Source organism: Ovis canadensis, chromosome 12 (assembly GCF_042477335.2).
Source record: "Ovis canadensis isolate MfBH-ARS-UI-01 breed Bighorn chromosome 12, ARS-UI_OviCan_v2, whole genome shotgun sequence".
NCBI classification, from domain to species: domain Eukaryota; kingdom Metazoa; phylum Chordata; class Mammalia; order Artiodactyla; family Bovidae; genus Ovis; species Ovis canadensis.
In genome coordinates, this window is record NC_091256.1 from 77,755,254 (window position 1) to 77,772,425 (window position 17,172).

Here is a 17,172-nt window from a genome sequence, read left to right on the forward strand (position 1 = left end):
TGTTTTGCAAGTAAAAGCTGTGGTTTCAAATCTGAGCATTAAATCTCTAATGAACTAGTATTTCTCATTGATTTTTCATGTGTTTCAAAACATTTTATGTGCTTGAAGTACCAGATAATTAGCCTGTAATTCCATTTCTCTACCCTGTGACTGCTGAGAGAAACACTGTGGTCATTTTTCTTGCCAGTGTTCTTTCCTACTCATGTTCAGGCCAAGACATTTGATTTCTTACTGAATCATAAAGCTATATTTTTAACATTATTTTGAAATCAAAGATGCTGACTTCAGTATATTTAACTCCAGAAGTTAGTACAGATTGTGTGACTAATTACCATAAAAATTATGGCTGAGGAATGAGAAAGGTGTAGTCACTCACAATTTTCCATTTACAAAACAAGGTTTTAGAAAATAACCAAAGATGAATGTGGCAGTTTTATGAAACCATGGTCTATTTCCAACTATTTCTTTAGTGGTCTGGAAATTCACAATGCTAGGTTCAACCAGGCACATCCCTACATAACTACTGGAAAAACCATAGCTTTGACTATATGGGCCTTTGTCAGTAAAGTGATGCTATGAACTCTAATTTATTTTATATTCCCAAATAATTACCTGATGGGTGAGTACAGAGCAAGTGTTTATAAATGATTTGAATAAGGAAACTAAATGTGTAGTATAATCCTAATTAGGTAAATAAGTGTTTTTAAGCACATAATGCACAAATGCAGAGATATAGAAAGAAATATAAAAATATTGAAGAGTGATTATTTGCAGGTAGTACAGTTATGGGTATTATTTTCTCCTTATATGATTGTTTCTTTTCCTTTTTTTTAACATAGATGTATTACTGTTATAAAAACAGTTTTAATATATAATTTGAAAATAAAAATATAATATTAAAAAGTTTATCTAATTCATATGTTTACCTAAAACAAGTAGACTCCCAGATACTTCTCCAGCAAAGATGAGCTTGGATCAGCAGAGAATTCCAGTTCGGAGATTGTAACCATGCAAGGCCATAGGCAAGTCCCCCAAAGGAGAACACTTTTATAGAGATAAAAAGGAAGTAGGGAGGGCTATAATAAATGAAGAATCTGTGGCTTTTCATTGGCTGAGTTCCTAAAGATGCAGTCTTTCTCCTTCCATTGGGCTCTGCAGTCTTCACAGAGTATGAGATCACCTCCTTCTTGTCTCTGTTTAATTGAGTTTTCTGTTTATTAACTTGCTTCCTATGTTAGATACAGACACAGCGGGGTCATTAGGACTGATTCCTCAAAACTATGGGTCAAACAATTTTGTTGTTATTTAATTGATAGAGAAACCAGGATTCTTCTAATTGTTCCAGTATGTAAATCAGTTTGATAGTCTTGAACAGAACAGTTTTATAGTTATTCTGCTGTAGTGTAGGAATCTAAAACTAATGAGTTTACCTACCCATCAAATTTGTTTATTGACTTTAAGTTTCAGTCTCAGTTGTGTTTGACTCTTTGCGACCCCATGGACTGTAGCCCACCAGGCTCCTCTCTCCATGGAATTATCCAGGCAGGAATACTAGAGTGGGTAGTCATTCCCTTCCTTAGGGGATCTTCCCAACCCAGGGATTGAACCGAAGTCTCCTGAACTGCAGGTGGATTTTTACTGTCTGAGTCACCAGGGATAGGTACACATTAATTTGAGTTTTTCCTCATTTTATAATTGGTATAAAATCCTATCTTTGTAGGAGATTTGAAATGTATGTTCATGTTGTTTTCGTTTTCTCTCTTTTCCTTAGTGGTTTTTGTCTTCCATGTAATGACTCCTGAGTGGCTTCCCAGGTAGCTCAGTGGTAAAGAACCTGCCTGCCAATGCAGGGGACATGGGTTAGATCTCTGGGTCAGAAAAGTCCCCTGGAGGAGGAAATGGCAACCCACTCCAGTATTCTTGCCTGGAAGATCACGTGGACGGAGGAGCCCAGTGGGTTACAGTCCATGGGGTTGCAAAGAGTGGGCTATGGTGACTCTTGAACCTTACTTTCCTTTGGTGTTTCTGGTCATAGTTTAAAAAGATTATCATTCTTCTTATTTCTCAAGCCAGAAGTCTGAGAGTCATTCCAGACTTTCCTTCTTTTTTGTGTCCACATTAAATTGCCACCAAGGTAACACTGAATCTAATGTATGTTTGGCTTTTGTTTCTCTTCTTCTTTCCCTCTGTCATTGGTGTTTCATTATTTTCATCTTGGTTTATTTTAACTGCCACACTGCTGATCCCATTGAAGAGTGCTGCATGTCTACCTTGTGGACATGTAGCATTAGTTCATTGTAGAGATTTTGTAGAACCTAATGGCAGTTGCTTAAAATGGTCCCTGCCATTTACTTAATAATCAGTCCATGACTGTGATATATTTGCAATGTCTACCCTTTACCAAGCAAGGGCAATAGAGAAACTCACTATTGACTGGTCTTCAAGTGGCTTAAAAAAAAATCTGACATTGATGGTTGCCATTTGCCTGGTGTCGTAAGTGGGCAAGGAAGTTGTAATTACTGTATCTTCCAGAAAAATGGGAATGGAGACAGAGTGAAAGTTTTGAAAACTTTTGTTACAGTGAAAGTAACAAAATTTAAGTTTGCCTGTGTTCTTTTGTGTGAATCCCTTCTAAGGTACTGGAAAGTGAAAGTGTTCACAGAGTTAAAAATTGAGGCTTGGGGGCATTTGCAAAAGTAAGGTAGTTAAACCATGATTGGTTAAGATCATTGTCCTCTTCAGTTTCAGCTGCCCCCCTGACACATGTGTCCTGTGTCTCATGACATTGGGGTGATCTTGGCTATTTTTTCTGTTCATTTGTTTGAGCTATAGCTCTAGCAAGACTTCAAGTATGTCATGTATGAAGTTGAAAGTTTTAAAGTATCTCAGATAATAAAATTTTTTTTGGATAACTGATATTCAAGAAAAGACTGTCTTTCTAGTCTCTCTGCATAAAATATTACATTTTTTGGTCATGGGAACAGACATTCAAAGAGTATGCAGACAAAGATGCAAGGGGAGAAATATCATAGCCTCTTGACAGTTAACAATAGCAGATTTTATATTAATATATTTATTTTGGGAGTTTACAGTATTTGTCAGCTTTTAATAATTTGAAATGTATGCAAACTATTTTTTTTTAATTGCACATGTATTTTTCTTAGAGAGGGTCCTCAAGTTGTATGTGTTCAGCTCACAGAACCTATGTCTTTTACTAAATAGGAGGTCTCTGGGGAAACATTTATGATCAGTTATCTTTTGCTGAGGCATCTCTCACTGCCCTGTAGTCAGAGACCCAGCACTGTTCCCCTGCTCTAAAAGCATGAATTTACTAGGAGTGGAACAGAGAGGCTATATTATCCTAGTTTATGATAGCAAATGTCAAATGTCTATACTCCAGCGGAACAGAGAGTCTATTTTATCCTAGTTTATGATAGCAAATGTCAAATGCGTGTACTCTGGTTATTTGAATCTGGTTTTATTAACTATTATAGGCAGGGCATATACCTTTTTACTCTATGGATTTAATACAGAACGTAGTATTTGATAAGATGACTTTTTTTTTTAGTGTTTATCGTCTTAATATAAAATCTCATTTCAGGTCATTAATCCCCTTTCATTTTTTTCTTCAGTGTAAATAAACTGTGATAATTAGATTTAAAGTAAATATAAATATTATTTACTCTAAAGACCTTAATAGGTTACTCATTGGATGCTCTTTCTTTTTTTCCTCCTCCTTTACTACCCCGCCCAATATTCAAAATATCCTCCTGCCTCTGTATCACCTTTATTTCTTTTTTTTTTCATGTTAAGTTACTTTTAAAAAAAAGTTTTACTTTGTATTAGAGTATAGTCAATTAATAAATGTGATAGATTCAGGTGAACAGCAAAGGGACATATACATGAATCCATTCTCCCCCAAACTCCTCTCCCATCCAGGCTGCCACATGACATTGAGCAGAGTTCCATGTACTATACAGTAGGTCCTTGTTGGTTATCTATTTTAAATATTAAAAAGAAAAAAATGTTGCGGTGTGTACATGTCCATCCCAAACTCCCTAAGTATCCCTTCCCAACCCTCCCTTTCCCCTTCACTTTCCAATCTCTTCTTTTTCAGATATGAAGATTACCTTTTGATATGCGGATGGGCCAGACTTTCTCTGACTTAATCCATTGCTTTCATTTACTTCCCAGATTTTGATTCTTGATTTACTTTGCTCTTTCCTCCTTGGGAGCTGCTAAGATTTGTACAGTTGATTTCAACTACCATCTCTAGTGATGATTTAGTTGCGGGCGCTAATAAAATGTTTTACTGTAATTTAAAAGGGAGACTGAAAATAACTTGGCAAGTACTGAATATTCACCTATATTATTTCAAACAGTACCAGTAAAACCCAGGCTGTTATATAAATGTAAGTGTTCTTGCTATAGATTACAGGGAATCTGGAAAGAGTTAGTATTGCTGAGGCTTTTGTGCATGGTGCCAGATGTTAAAAGCTGCAGAGTCCTGAAGTTTTACCACTCCTATAAAGCATTTCCCAATAGTTTTAGTCCACACTCCTCTTCTTGACTGCCTGAGGCACACATTGTTACTAACATTTATTCCTTGTGGGGCCTCTGAAATAGCTGGACCTTTAAAATCTTCCAGTTTATCTCCTCATCAAAGGCACTTAAAGTTCTATTATGTGACATTTGAATATATGCTTTTTCTTAAAGCTTCTTGTTTTTGAGTACGTTATTAGTTCTTAGGACACTAATTGGAAATATGGAAAGTGTGATGAGATCTAGATAACTTCACTTTAAAATCTACCTATAATCAGAACAGAAATACACAAAAGGTTCCTTTTAGTGGCTGAAAGACCCAGGGGGTCAGAGAAACTTGCCTGCAACTGTGTTAAAATCTCTAGATAATATGTTAGTCAGAATGGATGGGTACAGATCAACGGAGAAACAGGGAGACAGCTAAGTCATTATGGGAAGTGTTTGCAGTGCCCATCCAAGTTCTGTCTAAAAGTGAGGGAGCCTCCGCTATCTGAGTTCGGGTTCTCTTGGTCCTATATGGTTCTGATTGGTGATGAAAGAGCTGTGGTCTCTAGACTCTGAGATTTTCCCATCTCATTGGTAAGAACACATCGATTGTGAGATTAACTTAATCAACCAAATGCTATTCCTGTTTAATGCATCTGAATTACTTTCTCTATCTTATTCCCGAACTCAGCAAACACAGGGCAGTACAGTGGATTTACATATTAAGTATGTGTAGGTGTACATCTTAGACAAGGACATAATTTGAAATTTGCATATAATCAAAATTATGCTTGAACTCTTTTGAATTAATTTTGAATTAGTGGGATTTTGGTTTAGAAGCCCCAAATTAAGTGCTTCCTTTTTCTGCCTCCTGTAGCTCCCTTTCTTCTTCCTTTCCCTTCTTTCTTCTCTCCCTCTCTTTTTCTCTCTTTCTCCTTCCCCTCTCCTGCTTCCTCCCTTTTTTCTCTCCTTTTCCTTCACTCCCCTTCTATTTCTTTCTCTCTCTTTCTTTTTCTCCTTGGGCCAGTTGGAATCTGAGGTTTTGTTCAATGGTAGGAATGAGGAGCAATGGACACCCAAAGAACTTCACCCTATATTTCATTACAGTGGTTAAGAGCATGTGATCTGGACTTGTATGCTTTTTTTGGAATTATACTTACTAGCAATGTGTTATATACTATACCATTTAAATAAAGGATATAGAAAAATTCAATGAGGTAAAATTTATAAAGTTCTTAGCATGGGGCTTAAATGAAAGTGCTATTTAAGTGGCAGCCATTAAAGTAACCATTCAGTTATGGTTGGATTCTGGAATCATGAAGTGTATATTGGGATGTGTGTACCTATTGATATACTTGCGTATTGGGAAAGGATTCTCCCCATCTAGTTAATTATCATGTCTCCTGCCTCCCATGTTTCTCGTTCTCTCTCTCTCTCTCTCTTTTTTTTTTGGTAAAAACATTTAAGTTCTATTCTCTTAGTAAATTTCAGTTATGCTATACAGTGTTATCAGCACAATAGTTATGTGGAATCTACCAAAAAATTTCCAGCTCATAGAAACACAGCCAGGGGCTCAATGGTTAGGAAAAGAGAGATTGGTAAAAGGGTCCCAGCTTTCAGCTGTAAGATGAATAAGGTCTGAGGATCTAGTGTATAATAGTCAATGCTTTATGTTTTCATTATTTTAAATGCATATTTCTGGCAAGAGAACTTTGCTCAATCATTTATAGCATGTTGAGTTTCTGACACATAGGAATTTTATGAAGATAAATTAATGAAATATACTTTGACACTTTAGAACAGCAGGAATGATTTCACCCTTCAAAAATGTATGAAGTGTGCTTTTATTTTTTCAGCTGTTACACATTAGAGAACTTCCATCCTGTTGAAGGTGTGGTAGTTTTATGCAAGTTTTACGTGCTCATAGAGTTGAAGTTGAGGGTCATTTTTGTTATCAGTCCTCTGTAGTTCCCCCATTGAACCCAAATTTTCTAATGCAATTCCAATTTCTAAGCCTTTTCCCTATCCCCTCCCTGTTGAGCCTCCCCAACCTGGCTCACCCCTCTAGGTCATCACAGAGCACCAGGCTGAGCTCCCTATGTTATATAGCAACTTCATACTAGCTATCTGTTTTACATATGGTAGTATGTATATGTCAGCACTGCTCTCTCAATTCGTCCCATGCTCTTCATCCCCTGCTGTGTTTACAAGTCTTTTCTCTATGTCTGTGTCTCTATGTGTATCTTGCAAATGGTTTTATCAGTACCATTTTTCTAGATTCCATATATGTGTGTTAGTATATATTTGTCTCTTTCTGACTTATTTCAGTCTGTATTACAGGCTCTAGGGTCGTCCACCTCAGTTCAACTGATTCAGATTTGTTCCTTTTGATGGCTGAGTAATATTCCATTGTACATAATATACCACACCTTTCCTTAACTGTTCATTTGTTGATGGACATCTGGGTTGCTGAGCCATTGTGTACGGATGAACATCTAGTTTTCTGGGCCGTTGTGTGTTAACATCTAAGTTTATTATGGCAGAATGATGTATTTCCTTGTTTGTATAAGTCCATGGTGGGCTAGGGGCTGTGAGGGGAGCTTCATGACTTTAAATTCCATTATATCGCCAATCTGGTGCTTCCCTGGTGGCTCAGAGGTAAAGAATCTGCCTGCAGTGTAGAAGATGTGGGTTTGATCCCTGGATTGAGAAGATCCCCTGGAGGACAGCACAGCAACCCACTGTAGTGTTCTTACCTGGAGAATACCATGGACAAAGGAGTCTGGCAGGCTACAGTCCATAGGGTTGCAAAGAATCAGACCCAACAAATGAAAAGGCAACCTATTGAATGGGAGAAGTTAGAATAGTTGCATATCATATGTTTGATGAGGGATTACTATTCAAAACATAAAGAACTCAATAGCAAAACCCCCAAAACAATCAACTAAAAGTGAGCAAAAGATATGCATAGCAATTTTTTTCAAATAGGACATTCAGATGGCCAACAAGTACATTAAAAGGTGCTCATATCACTAATCATCAGGGAAATGCAAATCGAAATCACAATGAGATATCATATCACCTCACACTGGTTAGAATGGCCATTACCAAGAAGACAAGAAATGACAGGTTGTTGGCAAGGACAAAAGCAAAAGGAACACTTGTGTACTGTTGGTGGAAAGGTAAATTGGTACAACCACTATGGAAAAGAGTATGACGCTTCCCCTCCAAATTAAAAAAGACCTTGAAAAATGAAAGTGTTAATCGCTCAGTTGTATCCCACCTTTTGTGACCCTGTGGACTGTAGCCCACCAGACTTCTGCATCCATGGAATTTTCCAGGCAAGGATACTAGAATGGATTGCCATTCCCTTCTTCACAGAATCTTCCTGACCCAGAAATCGAACCCAGTCTCCTGTGTATCCTGCATTGCAGGCAGATTCTTTATCGTCTGAGCTACCAGGGAAAACCCCCAGATGAACTTACGATCAAGCAGTTCCACTTCTGGGTATTTATCTGAATAAAACAAAAGTACTGACTCAAAAAACATATTTACTTCATGTTCATTGCAGCACTGTTTACAATCACCAAAATATGGAAGCAGCCTACGTGCCCATCTATAAATGAATGATGAAAATGTGATATATTTACATATATATATAGGGATATTATTCAGCCATAAAAAGAAGGCAGTCTTGTCATGTTTGACAACAGGGATGGACCTTAAGGGCATTATGCTAAGTGAAATAAATCAGACAGAAAAAGACAAATACAGTGTATAGAATCTAAAATAAAAACAAAATAAAATTAAACCAGTAATATATAAAGAACAGAAGCTGGGGATTTGGTGGGGTGGGTGTAGGTTAAAGGGGTTCAAAAGGTACAGGCTTCTAGTTATAAAATCAATAAGTCCTGGGGATGTAATGTAGAGCCTATTAGCTATAGTTAATGTATTGTATATTTGGAAGTTCCTAAGAGAGCAAGTCCTAAAAGTTCTCATCACAAGAGAAAAAAATGGCAACTGTGTGTGGTGATATATGTTAGTTAGACCTATTGTGAGACTCATTCTGCAGTGTATACACATACTGAATCATTATACTATACACCTGAAATGAATTTAATGTTTTATGTCAATAATATCCTGGTTAAAAAAAGAAAAATTCTTCCAAAGTTTTTGTCAAATTCTGTCCTTGAAGATGTATGCAGAATTGATTGCACTTCATTTCTGCTTAATGCTATGTATCATGTTTCATAATACATAATAATGTAGGCTAGTTTTCTGTTTTGCAATGATATTTGCATTTCCTTCCTGAATAAAATAGAAATAGGAACTATTTTTAAGTATCAATTATTATGTAGGATGCAAAATATTTATACTAGGAGAGTGTCTTCAAGGACTCAGGGGCTTTATAAAAAATAACTACTGCACCAGAATCAGTATGGTTAGGTGTTTGAAAGGTATAAGAACTCACTTATCAGTTTCCCTCATTTATAAAATAAAGGATCTGAGTTAGATGTTCTCAAAGGCCTTTTGAGATTTAAACTGCTAAACATCATTAGAGACTATTTTTACATTAAAACTTAATGCACAGTTAATGGTGCCTTAGTGGTTTGAAAGACTAAACCAATGGTTTAGTAAAAATGTAAGCATTCAAGGGATCTCACATTATTCTAGTTCACTCCTTTTTGTTGTTACAATTTAAGGTCCTTTCCAATCCCATAAGAACATTTCTCATGGTTAGACAAAGTTTTTTGTTTTTTTTTCTTTTTCCTTATATGTGGCAACATTAGAGGTCAGAAACCTCACTTTTGGTGATTTTGTGGCTTGTAGGAATCTGCTTTTATTCACATGTTGGTGATATCTGTATTTTCTAATAAAGTGGGTTACATCTGTCTTCAATTTGATTTTTTCCTATAATTGTATAAAAAAGTGATTTGAGACTTGGGACAGAAGTCTGCACTGTATCTTTCCCAACCAGTAATATCATGATCCATGGTAATCTCTGTGAAAGCCTCATAAATGTTGATGAATTAGAAACAGTATTAAGAATAAACCAAAAGCCCACTTATATTTCCTACCATTTAAACGCAGTTCCTGTATGAGAAGGCAACTAAATCAGAAAGCTTTCCATTTTCACAGGAATGCCTAGAACTTCAGTTCAGTTCAGTCGCTCAGTCGTGTCCAACTCTTTGTGACCCCATGAATCGCAGCACGCCAGGCCTCCCTGTCCATCACCATCTCCTGGAGTTCACTCAGACGCACGTCCATTGACTCAGTGATGCCATCCAGCCATCTCATCCTCTGTCATCCCCTTCTCCTCCTGCCCCCAATCCCTCCCAACATCAGAGTCTTCCAATGAGTCAACTCTTCACATGAGGTGGAAAAAGTACTGGAGTTTCAGCTTTAGCATCATTCCCTCCAAAGAAATCCCAGGGCTGATCTCCTTCAAAATGGACTGGTTGGATCTCCTTGCAGTCCAAGGGACTCTCAAGAGTCTTCTCCAACACTACAGTTCAAAAGCATCAATTCTTCGGTGCTCAGCCTTCTTCACAGTCCAACTCTCACATCCATACATGACTACTGGAAAAACCATAGCCTTGACTAGACGGACCTTAGTCAGCAAAGTAATGTCTCTGCTTTTGAATATGCTATCTAGGTTGGTCATGACTTTTCTTCCAAGCAGTAAGCATCTTTTAAATTCATGGCTGCAGTCACCATCTGCAGTGATTTTTGCAGCCCCCAAAAATAAAGTCTGACACTGTTTCCACTGTTTCCCCATCTATTTCCCATGAAGTGATGGGATTGGATGCCATGATCTTCGTTTTCTGATTGTTGAGCTTTCAGCCAACTTTTTCACTCTCCTCTTTCACTTTCAAGAGGCTTTTTAGTCCCTCTTCACTTTCTGCCATAAGGGTGGTATCATTTTCCGATTATATATCATAACCTTTTTACATTCGTTTCAAAGGACAGATGTATTTCAGGAGTCACGCAGAATACACTACACATTTAAAGAAAGGTGTATTAAAAATTGATTTCTCTTTTATTTCTGCTCAACACTATTACATTTCATTGTTGAACCTGAGATACTATAATATCCTTGTTTTCTAATTCTTTTCTTTCTTATGTTGAGAATTATTTATGACCACATTTTGTGTCTTGTCCTTAAAACAAATGTTCTTTCCATTTATCTGATTTCTCTTGTCTTTGCCTTCTTTAGTCTCTAAATCAGACATTATTCTCAAAGTTATTTATCACCAGTAAAATTTATCAAGTGCCTTCTCAGAGAGTAAGTCAGTTCTTTGCATTCCTTTGAGTTAGGTAGCCATGTTCCATGTTGAAGACATAAAAATGTCAACACTCTGATTTTTAAAATATGTGTTCTGTTTATGGTCAGATATTAGCAAGAATCAGTCTCTGGTTTCTATAGCCATATGGACCGATTTGATTGGCAGAATGATTCATATCTTCCTGTTCATGCATGATAGATCACTCAGAACCCATTTTTCAAAATATGGCATTTGCTTCTTTAGGTAATGATATCGATACATACCTATCTCATATGTAAAATCCCAGGTGCTTTATACAGTTAAAATGTGAGGAAATATATCATTGGATTTATGCAGTAATTTTTGTGCTGAGTTAGTTGATGATACCACTACAAGCTTTTCTTTGTAAAGTACTGCTGTCAAAGTATTACTTCTCTGCTTAAAGCAGAAATTCCTTCAGAAACTTTTCACTCATGTCTTTAGGATAGAATCCGGTTGTCATAGCTTGACTTTGTGAGCATACACACACTGCCCTTGACATAAGCTTCCAACCTCATATTCTGCTTCTCCCTTTTCTGAAAACTTAACTGTAGCCAGTTAGATGCACTCATGTTCCCAACATATGAGTACTTCTGTCTCTGTATGTTTTTAAGAACTTCTCTTCTACCTGTAGTGACTTTGTGACTGCTTTTCATTTAAGAAATCTTGTCTTTCAGGGGTACGTTTTTTCTCACTTTGCCCATGAAGTCATTATTGAAATTTTCAATTAGGGGAAGGGAAGGGAATTCAGTTGGAGATGGAGGAAAACATTTGAAAATCCACTATGTGGCAAGTACTGTGATGGGCAGTTTACATACATTATTTCAACAAAGGCTTCCTGTTTTATGAATTCCTTTCTTTTATTTAAGAAGTCCAATTCAGTTGCTCAGTTGTGTCCAACTCTTTGAGACCCCATGGACTGCAGCATGCCAGGCCTCCCTGTCCATCACCAACTCCCGGAGCTTGCTCAAACTCATGTCCATCAAGTTGATGATGATATCCAACCATCTCATCCTCTGGCGTCCCCTTCTCCCCCTGCCTTCAACCTTTCTCAGCATCAGGGTCTTTTCTAGTGAGTCCGTTCTTCACATCAGGTGGGCAAAGTATTAGAGCTTTAGCATCAGTCCTTCCAATGAATATTCAGGACTGAATTTCTTTAGGATTGACTGGTTTGATCTTGCAATCCAAGGGACTCTCAAGAGTCTTTTCCACCACAGTTGAAAAGCATCAGTTCTTTGGCGCTCAGCTTTCTTTATGGTCTGGCTCTCTCATCCATACATGACTACTGGAAAAACCATAGCTTTGACTATGCAGACCTTTGTTGGCCAAGTAATGTCTCTGCTTTTTAAAATACTGTCTAAGTTGGTCATAGCTTTTCTTCCAGAGAGCAGGCATCTTTTAATTTTGTGGCTGCAGTCACCATCTGCATTGATTTTGGTGCCCAAGAAAATAAAGTCTCTCACTGTTTCCATTGTTTCCCCATCTATTTGCCACGAAGTGATGGGACCAGATGCCATGATCTTTGTGTTTTGAATGTTGAGTTTTAAGCCAGCTTTTTCACTCTCCTTTTTCACTTTCATCAAGAAGCTCTTAGTTCCTCTTCTTTTTCTGCCCTGAGAGTGGTGTCATCTGCATATCTGTGGTTATTGATATTTCTCCTGGAAATCTTGATTCCAGCTTGTGCTTCCTCTAGTCCAGCATTGCCTTCCTTTGTGGTTCAGATGGTAAAGAGTCTGCCTGCAATGCAGGAGACCTGGGTTCGATCCCTGGGTTGGGATGATCCCCTGGAGAAGGAAATGGCAACCCACTCCAGTATTCTTGTCTGGAAAATTCCATGGATGGAGGAGCCTGGTGGGCTACAGTCCTTGGGGTCGCAAAGAGTTGAATATGACTGAGCAACTTCACTTTCATCAATTTCATTCATGTTCCTAAATTTCTTTCACTTTCATCAATTTCATTCACTTTCATCAGTACTCAGTACTTAGAAGAGTTCTTTGAACAGTGAACATTTCTTTGATGAATAAACATAATTGCCTCACATTGTTAATTTTATGATAATGTCTTAGCCACTTTTCTCATCCTTGAGGACCAAAAAAAAGGGGGGAATCATTTTACAGAGATTGAAATTATTACACAATACTTGCTGTTTGATTCATTGGTTTGTGACTACCATTATTGAAATTTAAAAAATACTGTTGTTTGAGTAGCTTGGCTGTAGCTTAATACCCAGTGCTCTTCAGTGTTTAATGAGTGATTATGAGGGAAACTGTTCATGATGGAATACCGTCTTGAAGGATAAATGAACCAGAGGAAGATCTTAGGTGGATTAAAGCTTAGTATGATCTAGGAGTAATGGTGGTAAGTTCTGCTAAGCAGTACCTGTCCAGACATGCCCTGTAAAATGAAGAATTGTATTTGCTGTTGCTGAGCGTTTCTGTGGACTAGAAGGTTTCCTTCAAGAGCACGCCACTAAAATTGGTTCTAACCTGAAGTATTTTTCCACTTTAAGAAACATAATGGTTATTTTCCCCCATTATATTCTTATATTTTTTATTTTATCATAAAAATGAATGTTTTGCTGGCATTGCAATTATTTTTTAATAATTAATGTACTACAGTATATATTATTATGTAGTTTTATAGTGTACTCTATTACAGTAATTCAGTAATCAATATATTGAAATTGGATTTGATAATTTGCTAATTGTCTTTTATTAATTGAACTTTGAAAAAACTGAGAAAGAAAGAATAGAGGGAAAAAGAATCTCAGTATTGCCATTACCTTGTTTTCTGTAGATTCTTTTCATTTCTGTTGAGAAATGGAACTGTCTGTAGTACCTATGCATGTCATATCTTACACAACTAGTGTTTGGACACTGTAATCTCATTTTGAATATATTACTCCAAGATATAAAAATTGAAATTTGAGCATGGGTTAAACTAATATTTTATTCTGAACCTGCTATAATAAGTGGATGTAGGGAGAGTTAGGCTTTTAAAAAAAATACAGCAGTGTGTACATGTCAATCCCAAACTCTCAGTCTGTTCCTTGCCCTTTTCTCCCTGCCCCCAGGTAACCATACATTCATTCTCTAAGTATGTAAATATGTTTCTGTTTTATAAATAAGTCCATTTGTATCATTTTTTAGAGATTCCACATAGAAGCCATATCGTATGACATTTGTCTTTCTCTGACTTATGTCTGAGATGTTACGAGATTGTATGATAATCTCCATGTCTATCCATGTTGGTGCAAATGGTATTATTTTATTCTTTTTTATGGCTGTGTTTTTACCACATATTCTGTTGATTGACATTTTCATTGCTTCCACGTCTTGGCTATCGTAAATAATGGTGCGTTTAACATTGGGGTATGTCTAGCCTTTCAAACCATGTTTTTCTCTGGATATATACCCAGGAGTGGGATTGTTTTTAAGAAACCTCCATACTGTTCTCCATAGTGGCTGTACCAATCTACATTCCCACCAACAGTGTAGGAGGGTTCCCTTTTCTCCACATCCACCCCAGCATTAATTGTTTATAGATTGTTTTTGATGATGGCCATTTTGACTGGTGTGAGGTGATATCTCATTGTAGTTTTGATTTGTGTTTCTCAAATAATTAGCATTGTTGAGCACGTGCCTCTTTTCATGTGCCTCTCGGCCATCTGTATGTCTTCTTTGCAAAAATGTTTATTCAGGTATTCTGTGCATTTTCCAGTTGGGTTATTAGGTTTTTTGTTTGTTTGTTTGTTTAATATTGAGTTACATGAGCTGTTTGAAACTTTTGGAGACTAATCCCCTGGGGAGTGCATTTTTCCTGCTCTGTGGGTTGAGAAAGTTTATGTTGATTGTGATGGAAATAAGCCTCACACAGTGTAGAAAGCGACCTGGTCATTTCATTAAGCAAACAGGCTACTGCTTCAGCAATTCAAGGTGATATAAAGCTGTAAATATTTTGATATCACTCATATTTCTCTTTTTCTTATAGGTTTTAAAATGGGTGGAAGAAGCAGTGCAGGCTTCCAAAGTTCACCTCTTATCAACAGATCATTTGGAACAGGCTGTAAATACTTGGAAAATTCCCTTTGATCCAAGTCTAAAAGAGGTTACTGTGTCTCTGAGTGGCCCTTCTCCAATGATTGAAATTCGTAATCCTTTAGGTAAGCTATATGGAACATTCATATTAAAAATATTTAAAAATATAGAATATGAAAAAAATAGAAAGACTTACTTGTTCAAATTAATGCTGACTTTATGAATAAATTTAACCAACTCAAAAGTGACTGGAGAAGATGTTTAAAAATTAAAACAGGATTTTTAGTCATAAGTATCATTGAGTTAACATGAGATTCAAAAAACTGAAACTCCTAATAATTTAAACAGATGGCATTTACTAACTTAATTGTAACTGAAGGATCCAAAAAATATTTTAGATGAACCTGAAATATTTTCTTCACCTTTATATGAGGAAATACTTCACAGTAACTTATTCTGTAAAATTCAGTGTTTTGTCATTTTTAAGTGAATCATATGAAAAAAGTCCTTTATTACTAAAAAAAACTGTCTAATTTTTTACCATATCATTTTCTTGATAGATTTTAATTTTACAGGTTGTTCTTGTTCAGTCGCTAAGTTGTGTCTGACTCTTTGCAACCCTATGGACTGCAGTATACCACCAGGCTTTCCTATTCTTTACTATCTACCATGGTTTGTTTAAACTCATGTTCATTGCCTCAGTGATACTATCCCAGTGATATTATCCAGTCATCTCATTCTCTGTCACTCTGTTCTCCTGCTCTCAATCTTTCCCACAATCAGGCTCTTTTCCAATAAGTCCGCTCCTCACACCGGGTGGTCAAAGGATAGAAGCTTCAGCGTCAGTCCTTCCAGTGAATATTCAGGGTTGATTTCCTTTAGGATTGACTTACTTGCCCACCTTGCATTCCAGTGGACTCTCAAGAATCTTCTCCAGCACCACAATTTGAAAGCATGAGTTCTTTGGTGCTCAGCCTTCTTTATGGTCCAACTCTCACATCTGTATGTATTTACTGGAAAAGCCATAGCTTTGACTATACGTACCTTTGTCGTCAATGTGAGGTCTCTGCTTTTCAATATGCTGTATGGGTTTGTCATAGCTTTCCTTCCAAGGAACAAGCGTCTTTTAATTTAATGGCTATAGTCACTGTCCACAGTGATTTTGGAGCCCAAGAATATAAAATCTGTCACTACTTCCACTTTTTTCCCCCTCTATTTGCCACGAAGTGGTGGGAGCGGATGCCATGATTTTAGTTTTTTGAATGTGAGTTTAAGCCAGCTTTTTTCATTCTTTCCTTCCACCCTCATCAAGAGACTCTTTAGCTCCTCTTCAGGAGACAAGTAAACTCTGGTAGTCCCATCTCTTTAAGAATTTTCCACAGTTTGTTGTGATCCACACAGTCAAAGGCTTTAGTGTAGTCAATGAAGCAGAAGTAGATGTTTTTCTGGAATTCCCTTGCTTTCTCTGTGATCCAGTGAATGTTGGCAATTTGATCTGTTTCCACTGCCTGTTCTAAATCCAGCTTGTATATATGAAAGTTCTTGGTTCATGTACTACGGAAGCCTAACTTGAAAGATTTTGAGCATTACCTTACTAGCATGTGAAATGAGCACAATTATGCAGCAGTTAAGCATTCTTTGGCATTGTCCTTCTTTGGGATTGCAACGAAAAGTGACCTTTTCCAGTCCTGTGGCCACTGCTGAGTTTTCCAAATTTGCTGGCGTTATTGAGTGCAACACTTTTATAGCAGTATCTTTTAGGATTTGAAATAGCTCAGCTGGAATTCTGTCATTTTCACTAGCTTAGTTCGTGGTAATGCTTCCTGAGGCCCATTTGACTTCACACTCCAGGATGTCTGGCTCTGAGTGAGTGATCACACCATCGTGTTTATCCAGGTCATTAAAACCTTTTTTGTATAATTCTCCTGTGTATTCTTGCCACCTCTTCTTAAATCTCTGCTGCTTCTGTTAGGTCCTACTGTTTCTGTCTTTTATCATGCCCATCTTGCATCAAATGTTTCCTTGTTATCTTCAGAAGCATAGCGCACACCTCTTAACCTGGGAGGCTTGTCTTCTGGTGTCTTTTTGTCTTTTCATACTCTGTTCGGTTCTCGAGGGAAAAATACTGAAGTGGTTTATGATTCCTTCCTCCAGTGGACCATATTTTGTGAGAACTTTCCACTATGACCCTTCATGGATCACAGCCTTGTCATGGCAAAGAGGCTTGTGTAATTTTACAGGAGATAGTTGTTAAAAAACAAATTTATATTCTCATTAGAATAATGTTTTAATTTTTTCTTTGA

The 17,172-nt window shown here is 37.0% G+C and overlaps 1 protein-coding gene across 1 annotated transcript in view; it reads left to right on the top strand.

Moving 5' to 3' along the window:
- Positions 1-17,172, top strand: part of HMCN1 (hemicentin 1) — a 543,718-nt gene that overhangs the window by 187,343 nt on the left and 339,203 nt on the right. Inside the window, exon 5 of the mRNA XM_069546297.1 lies at positions 14,823-14,994. Within this exon, the coding sequence (XP_069402398.1) occupies positions 14,823-14,994 (172 nt within the window). The remainder of the gene's footprint in view (positions 1-14,822; positions 14,995-17,172) is intronic.